We start from the raw sequence: 12071 nt of genomic DNA on the forward strand, positions 1-12071 counted from the left end.
ACTTGGCGTCTAAATTACGTGCCAAAGCATTTGAAGCAAAGCATCACTTGGCTGTGGAGCTGTTTCAACACACAACAGATGACAATTGTTTTATGTGCAAAGAAGCCGCTGCAGAGTGGAGAGAAGTCAGGAATAAGCTGACGCAAAAAGAAGTCTTTATTCTTCATTAGAAATGAGTTTAGAATGGCTTTCCTTTGTGCGGCTCCCTGTATGTTTTGCATAGCAGAATGATGCTGATTGAATGGGTCACTCGTGAATGAGTCTGTGATTGCAGTGACTCTTTTTTTCTGCTGATTAAGCAAGTCTTTGGATGGCACTTCAAACTGGAAGAGCTCAAACGGAAATGTTTGCTTAGAACCAGTCGTCTCACAAAGGCAGGGACAAAGCGCAGCCATGATCGGTCCTCTGCTCACACTTGTGTGGCCCTCATGATGTGAGACGGGACACTGCAAAAGTGATCATGAAGAAATTCAAATATTTACCCTTTGGGATTTTTATTTAAATTATTTTTATTTTAAGGCTTCATTTGATTTTTTTCTGCGCAGCTGTCAACATTCATTTTTGAAATGAAATGCATGTTTTTTTTAGTGTCTCTTGTCCCTCAAAATATTTTGAGGAAAGCCTTGAAAAAGTATTTTGGACGTCATTGGTTTATTAAGATATTCACAACAATAAATACACATTCACATATTTATGATTTATACGGAGAAACTTGAAATGGATAGTCAATAACTTATAATAATAACTTATGATAATAACTTATTTTCCTAATAATAATTGGAACAAACAAACGACAAAAATAAATAAATAAATAAAATTCAATTAAATATTTTTGATGTCATAATTTCAGAAGGCCGTAGCTTGAAAATGGTCAGAGATGTAAGCATGATGTAAAAAAGAAAAATCTTCACTGTGACCCAAGATTTGGGATGGACCTGAACATTCTCCTCGAATTGGTCGTCTGCTGCAGTCCATAGTGAATTGACTGTCTACATAACTTTTACAGATGTTCCAGTGATCTGATCCACAGGTGATACTCTTCCTCATCTCTCAAGCAACATTGATGATGGTCGGCATTCACCTTCACCACCTTTCACCACTGTATTTTTCCCATGGCTTTTTTTTTTTTTTTCATTCCCGCCACATCTGTCGCAGCGTATAGAGTCCGCTTAGTTTTGCTGCTTGTGGACTGTCAAGGTGAATGTACTTGCTGCACAGTAGCAGTGCTGCTGTCACTTTCTGTCTCACTGCACAATATTTGTCAGCTTGTGAATATTCCTCTTCGGAATATGAGTTGCTCAAATGTGCTCTCTTGCTTACTATTTACGCCATACTTTGAAGGAAAATGATGTAGTGACTAGTTGTGGAGTAAATAGTGACGCCACTAGTGAATCTGTTTGCTGTCCACGAGCACCGCTTAAAAACCTCTTGGTGACACACCACTTGGGAATGTGATAAAAAAAAATAGATATAAGACAGGAAGAGATTCAAGTAATGTAATTCACTGTGTCCACTGACTGGTTTTGTGATAGTATACAAATGAGCCTTTAGAAATAGTGATTTCAAAGTTGTATTTTTCATTGAAAACTGGCACCCAAAGAGTTAAATGTGACGATGATGTCATAGTCCTGTGATGATGGCACAGAAATGGTCAAGTGACACTTAGTGATGGAGTATGAGAGCTGCAATGATTCCTGCAACTTTTTTTCTCACTTGATTTATCAAGTGTCTGAGGTGAGGTTGGCATTTCCAGCCTCGTTCGGATCCTAATGTATGCGATTTCCTCCACTGAATCAGACAGCAATAAATGATCACCTTTCACAGCCGGGTAAATAAATGGAGGCACTGTAGGGCAGAGGCTGCCGGGTTTTTTGCTGGCTGTCCACTGATGTTTGGCCTACCAGATAAATTAAAAATAAATGAATAAAATCAACAGATAATAACATGTAATAACTAGAGGACTGTTCATCGTATCATTTCGGTTTCTATAAATGTTGGCTTGTACTGTGCATCTCACGTCTGAGCCTGTTAACATGAGGAAAGAAACAGTTCAATGAAAAAAAGTTTCACTTTGTTCCCTGAATTTAAAATGATAAAACGCTTCGATTTGTTCCCTCAATTATCGCATCAACGGGTACTTTCCCAGTTTCAAATCTGATTATGCAAAAAAGACAGTACCGATTCTCCTTTCCGTTTGTTGACGCTGTGTTTTCACGCTGCAAAAAACCAGAGGCCTGTCCGTTCCTGTCCATCTGTTACTCAGTCAAGTCTGGCATCGTGGCCCTGCATCCATCTGTTAGTCAACTGATTCTGGTGATGGAGAACTTACCAGCTCCATTAGGAAAAGCCGGAGGAAACCACGAGCATGTCACTACTCCATTGAATCGCACGCATAAACAGACAAGCACTCAGCCACACACTACAGACTGTGAGGAGGAACCCGAGTGCCCAGCGGGAAATCAGAGAAACATACCAGCCTTGCCACAACACTGCCACCATAAATGTTCCGTGATTTCAGCTCCATTTTCTTTTTTTTTTTTTTTTTTTGAAGCAAAGGTTTGAGCTCAACATTTGTTTCTCTCCTGGGCAATATTTGGGCTGAGTCCAACCTGAGTAGTTTATTATCAGGCTTCTGCCAATGGCCCAGCTTTGGTGGGTGCCGACTCTGGCTGTGAAGATAGAGTGGGGGAAACGGCATTGTGGTGTCGGCTGGAAAGGGCAGCTGGACCGTATTTCACTCCATTCACTTGACTGTCAGCTCGGGGCTCATTATCTCATATTTAGTTTCCACCCGGCGGAGCTGCGCACTTTTCGGAGCGCCTCATTCAGCCTTCACTCTTGTTTCATCCAAATGTATTTATTCAGGGAACGTGGAAGCAAAACAGAATGACGAAAGAATTGCAATTTCACTTGAACATGTAAATACAAATATGAAACATCCTCTCTGTCTGATAGAATATTGTGAATACACAGACATGCGGGGCTGAAAGTAGACTAAAATGGATTATTAAAGAGAGTCAAATTGTACATCTCAGTGCTAACATCGCCCCCAGGCTGCTTAGTCCACTTACTGGTGTTTTGGGCTTGGCATCTACGAGAAAGGACTGAAGGACGGTTGACACAAAAAAATGTCCCTGGGCAAAAAGGAACAGTGGAGTTAGACAGATGACTTATTTTGCTTTCAGTCCACATAACCAAATAGATCATAATTTATAACTAACTTTTGACTTGCACAACTCAAAGTTATGAACTGAATAGAATTTGCAGGAAATATTAATCATGTGACAAGGAATAACTGTAGAGAATTGCATTTTGGCGTCTTTTTTTTGGAGTCTTGAAGAAAAAAAACATAAACTCAATAAACAAAACGATACATTTTTCCATTCTGGAGATTACAATAAAACTCATCTTTCTATGAAATGTCGACAAAATGACACATCACATTCTGTCTTAACAGTCTGTTTGGTGGTCAAACTCATCAGCAAGTAGTTAGTTCTTAGTTAAATAAGTGAAGAGATGGACAATTCAGTGTTTCACTTCTCTGTGAGTTTTATTTTGGGGTTAAATTGTGCTGTCTGTCTGCTGTTCCCAATGTATTCCCAATGTATCTCATGCCTCTGAACGGTTTATTGTCACTTTGGACCCAACTGAACATATTTCCTGGCCACTATTGAATAAATGTTATACACTGTATAATGTGAATAAATTATTATTTCATATTATTATCTGTAAATTATTATGTACGCTTTTTTTATCAGTCCCTTTTTTTACTATGATAAATAAAAAAAAAAACGCTCAGAAGGACTTGGAGATCTTTTTGGTTAAATCAGTGACTGTCACCTAAACACTAAACGCAAAAGTGAATCCCATCATTGTTTTTTCTAACTTGAATTGTGCTGATTTTATGTTCCCCTCTGCTTTTTCAGAGCCTACCCATATGCAAAAAATCTGATTGTTTTGAAACTAATAGACTGTTATTTTGACAATGATAATTTTGGCGATATATTGACCAAGTGAGCATTTGTTGATGGTCCCTAACAGACGCCGCGTTGTCGTGCTAGAATGGCCTGTGAGACAGTTTGTCCTCCATCAGTGAGTCCTATTTGGGGAGGCAGCAGAGGATGACATCGCCAAATATCCAACTGTTTTCACTACGGTTTCTGGCCGAGGCGACAGCACTGTGGGAAACCCTGCATGATATGATCCAAGTCAGACAACAACATAGAAAACTTATTTGTCCCACTCTAGCAAACAAAACCGAAACTGATCCAGAGACTCAGAATGTCATTATTCAGAGTTTCCTGGATTATAAAATATGTTTAGAATGTTTAGGTCTGCCAAACACTGTTTAGCTGGAGAGCACAGCGGCGACGTGGTCTCATCACATCCGTGTATGACAATTGGGAGTCAGTGCATAACATGCCCGTCCTGTGTATGCTGTGTGCTTGTGTTTATCTGATTTATTTTGAGTTATTCAATTCTTTGATGGGATAGTTTTCTGCTGTAAATCGTGTACTATTTGTTTGGATAAGTATGTTGTCACCCCTCCCTGGTTTTCAGATAAATTGTTGACGTTTGTAATCGCTACCTCCGCGAAGAACAAGCCTGTTGAATCTTCATGAAAGCACGGTATCGACATGCACGTTATCACTTTAAGGCCCATTTATGCTCCCTTTATGTATGAAAATGTAGCAACGTTACCGTCACTGAGCACATGTTTCATATGTGTTCTTTGCATTGGTATTGCGTTTCACCGATATATGCACTAGGGGGCGTAGCCCAGAGTCATTGATGATGACAAACTCTGAAACCAACATGGCGACTGAGGAAGAAGTATTGATAATGTACCTCTTGTTAACAAGGATACAATGTCATGCGGAAGTGTACTTATAATGATTTTATACCATTTACAGAGGCGGCGGATAGTTGGGGGCATGAAACGTTTACTTCTTCCTGGTGAGGGCGCCACAGAAAATAATTGAGAAGCACAGCTTTAGAGATGCGTATCAGGTGGTAACCCCACGGTTTTACTCTTGCACAAAGTACTTTGTGGGCTGGATTTGGCCCCAGGGCCTTGAGTTTGACACACCACCGCGTGAGCACGACCAACCTTCATGCTGGGATTCTGCTGGGTTGTATGAGAATGTTTCAGAACTCCACTTCACCTGCTGTGGCATCCAGCTCAGTTGAATTTGACTCGAAAGGATATTGCAAGTTGCAGAGATAAAATAAGCATAGGACAACATTTGGTGAAATAATAATTTGGCCAGAAGTGAGTCATATTTCATCATATTTATTGATGTTAAAAAAAAAAAAAAAAATCCCTCAAATCTTCCGGTGGAAGAGAAAGAATCGGGAGCCATGCTGAATATTGCTGTGTTCAGCAGGGACATGTTGGAAATTGCTTTAGTTTTAATTGATGTTTACATGCTTAACTTTTTTAAAAGATTGCATAATATTTCATTGGCAGTAAAACATATGTGGAATGTTGTATCCGACAGCATCACGTTACAGAAATGTAAAGACAGTAAATTCTTTTTTCATCAAGTTTTGCCTTAAAATCACATTTCATTGTCTATTTCCTGGGATTTTTCAGAATGAACTGTGTCAGGTTTCGGTGGAACCGACAATTAGGAAGGTTCCGATCAATTTGAATGTCTGAGTGAGGCGTGAAATTGCAACAATGAGCATCAATTCCTGCCTCTCGAAAGTGAAGCACCATTTATCCCATTAGGATTCTATTCAACGATTGATCTGATTCACACGTGGAGATGAATTACAATAACCCTGTCCCTTTCCTTTACGTGCACACATCCTCTTCTTTATTACTCCAGTGTTTATTCACTGTTGGCAGCCGGGCATTTCCTGCTATGAGGCGCAACACCATACATGCACTGTAGTCCAGTCATTTTTGTTGGTTTGCTGTTTGTTTGCTTCGTGGTGCCGTGAGAACTCAAACAAGTACCAACGTTATTTTGGTCACAATAAATCAAAAAACATACATTTATGTTGACTGAACTCTCATATCTTGACGAATGCTGTTGTCTTCTCTTATGGGGCATTTTTCTCCTTCCACTTCAGGTTGATTTACTGTGACTTATTATTTGTACTGGGGAGGCAGAGTCCTTTCAATTACGCCATCAGTTCAGTTCAGTCAATGTGTTTTTGCATTTCAAAACAAAATTATTTAAAGCAGAGGGCCAAAGTTTTCTTGAGTATCCAATTCCAAAATTCGACTTTTATTTATTTTCAAGATGGCGCCCTGGGGGAGGGTCACACCTCAGTGCAAAACAACCCAAAAATATATTTATTATTATTATTTTCTTTTTTTGTTAACACGTACTGTGAAATGCAAAACACGGTAACTGCATGTCTTTCTTGAGTGTCTTGGTTGAATGTGGTACAGCCACATTACGCTTTAGCTATGTGAAACTAGTGTTGCATCCCTTTGTTCTGCACGTCAACCAGGAAATGTGCTTCCCACATCCTCCTGTGCACGCTCCTGCTGGTGCGTCATCTCCAACAATCTGACTCCCAGGGTGTGAAGTGGAACAGAGTATAGGTAATGAAAGAGATGGGGACGGTGTAATTACGTGGAGGACGTAGGATTACTGGTTTACTTAATGGTTCACCTTCAAGTGCAAATGCCAAGGAGATAAAGACCCACACCTCTCTGCTCCCCATTAACTTCTACAGGTCCGATCGCATGTGGCATTACGCTAACATTATCTAAAGATCATTTTTCATAATTTCTGACTTTGTTTGAGCACGGCTGAGTAGTTCATGTACTCGGCGGTACAGTGGGATATTGTGTGTGAAATAAGTGCAGTGTGGGCTGACTCGCTATTATCCTGACTGGTACAGATTTATGAAAAAATACGGTCTAAAACACAATAGCAGGTTTCATATTCGTCACCGTCATAATGTACTGATGCCGTCTACTGCTTTTCCCATCATTTTTCAGGTCTAAAACTCTAACAATTCTAGTCAAAGTATTTTCAACACATCAACTGAATTCCTCGCACTGGTTTTCCTCTTGATTCGGTGATGATGATCAAAACACTGTCATAATATATCTCACTAGATGTTTGTTCCAAGTGTGCGATATTGAAATGGAGTGTGCGCAGCTCTCTCCAAAACAGCATTCATAAAAGGGCCGCGCTTCTATTTTTCACTGATTGACTGTGTGTTGATCTGTCTGCAAGTGTATCTCATCAGTGACAAGAGATAAAAAAATGAGGTTTTCAGGAACGTCAACATTTGCTTCCAATTTCTGCTCAGCTGCTGCTGGCAGCGTTTCCATTTTTGTTCTCATTACCAGATAAAATACCCTGCTGTTGGAGCGGTCATGTGGGAGAAAACAGATTAATATGAAGGACTCACTTTTTCATTAAACGTCTGTGTCCAGAATGAAAGTTTGGCACTGCATCTTTTTTTTTTTTTTTTTCTCACTGAGTTGTTGCCATGAACACTTGAGAAAAGAGTGAACGTATTTGTCATGTTGAAGTCGAAGGATGTCCCTGCCAGGTGGCGCTACGTTTTCACGAGACGCTTCTTTTAAAGCCCCCAAACACCTGTGATTTCCTTTGAGATGGAATCCAATCGTCACTTCATTGTGGAGTTACTGGTGTATAGCACTTTAACCTCTGTTGGTCTAAATCAATAAAAATTGTTTATTTTATTTATTTTTTGAAGATAGACAGTTGCTGTGCAGAGCAAACGTTTTTGTGTATTTAGTGTCGTAAAGAGAGCAGGGGGAAACAAGTGTCAGCCCTACAATGGCAAATGCAGTTGCTAAGTATTCTTCTGTTTTTGGCAGCTGTCATATGAAGAGACTTGGGCACATTGTATTCCTTCATCCGTCTTAATAAGTCTGTCTGTTCTGCGTCCTCCCCAGGCACCACAGTGATGACAATGACAGCGTTTGACGCGGACGACCCGGCGACAGACAACGCCGCGTTGCGCTACAACATTGTGAGACAGTCACCTGACAAACCGTCCCCAAACATGTTTTACATTGACGCAGAAAGGGGCGACATTGTCACAGTCATCTCTCCAACGCTGCTCGATAGGGAGGTGAGTTGATTTTTTATTTTTTTATGGGAATTCAGGGTGATGCGTTTTCAGACTGAAACACACCTGACACTTTTGAGATGCCGCTTGGTTTCGCTGTCAGAGAATCTCCCGCTGCACGTGGTCTGTGCGTCCTTCCATGATGAAGATGAGTTCTAATCCACCAAATGCGTGTGTCAGTCCATTTCTCCTTCCAACTAGAGCGAGACAACAACTTGATTGCTTTTTCAGAAGGGGAACGAATGGTGGAACATCGATTGGGTTCGCCGGTGGAAGAGGAATATTAGCTGTTGTCAGACACTTAGCGCAGAGTTTAATTGAGGTGATACACATTCATCCGCCGGCTCTGGGGGTGTCCAACAAGCTTGGCTGAAAAACCTTCCATCCGGAACTGTTGGAACCAAGACGCCTAACCATCCTGATGAGCCGCCTCTCCGGTTACAGCAAACTGTTAATGGAGGTGTAATTGATTAAAAGTTAAATGTGAAATGAGATGTGGTCAGCACAGTGGGAAGTGTCATTGATGCCCTTGTTCCAAAGATCATGGCTTGTTGGTTTTGTGCCCCCTCTTTTGTATGATTCTTCATCCTAACTTCATCCTAACATATATATATATATATATATATATATATATATATATATATATATATATATATATATATATATATATATATATATATATATATATATATTTAAAGGCTGCAGAGTGTTGTATTTCATGTTCTTCTATGGCGTACTTCCTGAGCTCTGGTGTGCCAGGGAAAGGTATCTTACATACTCAAGTGTGATTTCACTGGAGGGATTGATACTACAGAGCAGAAGATTCCTGGCAAAGAATGTTGTGTAGATTTTATATGTGAAAAGCAGTTTTCTCTCTAACCATGATGGTGTCTGGTTACGTTTGAGCGCAGCTTTTCCAGATGTATTTTGGAACCTGCACATTTCAAATGTTGTTACCGTCCCTGATCACATGCTTCCATGCGTTCTATGCGTTGGTATTGCTGTCCGATATATCCACCAGGAGGAGCAGCCCACAGGCAAAAGTTCATGACAAACTCCAAAACCAAAATGGTGACTATGGAAGAAGTATTGAGAGTGTAACTCTCGCACAAAAGATGAAACACTGGCGCCATTGTAGGAGGTGGTGGCTAGTGAGGCTGGTGGATGGAGAATCTCCTCATTGTTGCTACATATCAGGTAGTAACTGCAACACTGCCCCCCATGGTTTCCGGTTGTACTCCTCTTTTTGGTCCGTATCCATAAGCTTTGTGGAAACATGAAGAAATACAGACGAAAACTCTTGGAGCAAATGAAAGTCAGCATCAACATCGAGGATATCTGTCACTACAAAGTATGTGCCCTACTGAAAAGTGGAGAAAAAGAGCCATGAAGGTTCCTGGATGCATTTAAAGAGAACATGGTGAAGATAGATGGGACTAAGGAGGATGTGCTAGATGGACTAGCTCTGATGGGAAATACTGGTTGGATGCTTGTTCTGTGACAGAGGATTTTGAGACGAAAAAGCTGACTCAAACCCAAACAGTGTTTGCTTCAGTCCCTAGTTATTGCAAATAAAACAAAACATTTAAACGTCCATGTATATGTCAGGCAACTAGAGAACAGTTTAGCAAGGTATTTTCTTGCTTTAACCGTTTGGGTGCACAAGTTTGTTACACTTTGATATCACTATTTCAAAAGGCTGTTAGAGGCTCTAAAGGAAAAGAATCTTCACTGTGACCCAAAGTAAATTCACTCTTCTAATGTGTGTCTTACCACGTCACTAGGCAGAAAAGGCATGGTGCACATAACTTGTACAGACGTTTATCTGATCCACTGGAGACCTTCATCCTCATCTACGAAGCAGCAATGGCGATGATGATGATGATAGCTGGGCGTCATCACTGTCTTTTACCCCAACACAGCTATTGTAGTGTCTTCTGTCAACTGCTTCTATGTGCAAGTGTTCAAAAACTCATCTTTTTCAAAATGATGCTGATGGGTGCAACCAATTATGCATAAGAAACCCTTCACAAAAAAAAAAAAAAATATATATATATATATATATATATATAGATAGATATACAAAATTATTTAAGATTCAAATGTTACAATGTGTTATTATTTTTCTCATAATAATACTATAATAACATATTTTAACATTTGAATCTTAAATAATTGTATATATATATGTACATATATATATGTACATATATATATACAAGGTGAGCAAAAGGTCAGCAGTGCAATGTAATACAGTAAATAACAATGGAGTGTGGTTCCCAGACAGTCACCGGGAGGAGGTCATCTGTCTGTTTCAGACACAAACCCACACACACCAGTCATTGTCATCTATTTAAGTCTGTGGAGTGTCTGTGTGTTGGGAAGGTGTAACTGGAGAAGACAGGCTGCTAATGGCAGCGCGACTTTCCAACTGACTAATGCTCGGCGGCCAGTCTGTGATCTGTCAGTGGTTCGGATGGCCAGTCGATGGACTCAGACCCACCCCTCCTCCCTCTCATCCGTCTGGTGATTTACAGGGTAAAATTACATCCTGGCTTTTAACACAAGTAAGCAAAACTACTGCCAACGACTTCAGTGTCAGGTTTATGTCATGGAAAATAATACGTTTCCTGTACAGTTTTAGTTGAAGTGGATGACATCCTGCCACAGCTTTAATACCTGTAACACCAGGAAAAGAAAGCAAGAAAGAAAGGGGTGGATTGACGGACATTTAAATTCATTTCATGCTGGACATTTTAATTGTAGTGAGTGTATTTTGAGAAATCCCTCCCCACTTACATTTCCATGAATCATTTAAATACACTGCACTGGAAGGAAAAAATAATGGTCTGGTTTGTGAATACATGTTCACCAGGTCATTTATACTGAAAAACTTGTATTGAACATGCTGCCAGATTCCGATGCAAACTATCAGCTGCCTTGAAATTTATGTATAAATACAGCTTATGCCACTTGGTTTATATTCGATGCACTTCTTTGATCTGTCAATACAAACCGTTTCAGCAAAGTGGCTGGGCTTAGTTTCATTTATGCAGAAAGGATGATGTCGACAGCGCTGGTCGTAAAAGCATGTGAATAATAATGTAATCGCATGCTGCAGATATTACATCCATGAGCACAGTGATCCCTGTGCACCCTACTTTCTCCCTTTGTCAGCTGCTGTGAGTACAAATGTTCACTGCACAAGACATCTATCACAGCACCACATATATCTCACTAGCACAGAAGATCCACCATGTTGATGACAATTTCTTCTCATGAGGGGTTGTTGATGTTTCATGATACAGTGTCCTAATTTTCATCGGCCGTCGGATGGCGCTGTCTGCTGTTGAATCTATGGCTTTGAGAAACTAGTTCAATGAAACTTTGCCTCCTTTTGAATCCTGGAGCGCCACCTATTGAGCTCAGGAAATCGATCCATAACTACTGCTTCATTAAACCAGTCATCGCACCTTTAATTTCAACAACCTTTGGGTTGTATTTTTGGGTTTGTTCATCTGTAAATACAGTAGGTGGATCTCTCTATTGAGTTCATAGCACAGATGGCTACTTCAGTATGAGATGACCAGTATTATTTGTATTCCATCAAAAGGTAAAAAGGATGTGACTCTCCTGAATCACAATTATTTCATCTGTTCATCTGCGGCTCAACAGCGATGCAAATATGCTTTGATAAATTTGGGATTAAGATGTACCTCATCAAAATGATAATCCCGAACAGTGTGGGTGTTTTGTTTTTCTTAACTTTACAACTGTCAGGGCTTGTGTACCTTTAGGATCTGCATCAGCGTCACCTGGCCAGTTCTGTCGAGGCAGACAGATGAAGTGCAGTATGAAATGATATCTGTTTACTTTGAGCTTAGCAAAGGTTTGACAGGAAGGCTGCCATTCCTTCAGGTGCCACACATTCAAAGGCTCATCCTCACTCCCACCTTCATCTTCCATTTAAATCTCAACTGAAACATTGTTTTGTGACG

General features: G+C 40.2%; 1 protein-coding gene across 1 annotated transcript in view; it reads left to right on the plus strand.

Moving 5' to 3' along the window:
• The window catches only part of cdh13 (cadherin 13, H-cadherin (heart)), a 290131-nt gene that overhangs the window by 174752 nt on the left and 103308 nt on the right, over nucleotides 1-12071 (plus strand). The window contains exon 8 of the mRNA XM_053884926.1: nucleotides 7898-8076. Within this exon, the coding sequence (XP_053740901.1) occupies nucleotides 7898-8076 (179 nt within the window). The remainder of the gene's footprint in view (nucleotides 1-7897; nucleotides 8077-12071) is intronic.

This window comes from Synchiropus splendidus, chromosome 14, assembly GCF_027744825.2.
Source record: "Synchiropus splendidus isolate RoL2022-P1 chromosome 14, RoL_Sspl_1.0, whole genome shotgun sequence".
Taxonomy (NCBI): Eukaryota; Metazoa; Chordata; class Actinopteri; order Syngnathiformes; family Callionymidae; genus Synchiropus; species Synchiropus splendidus.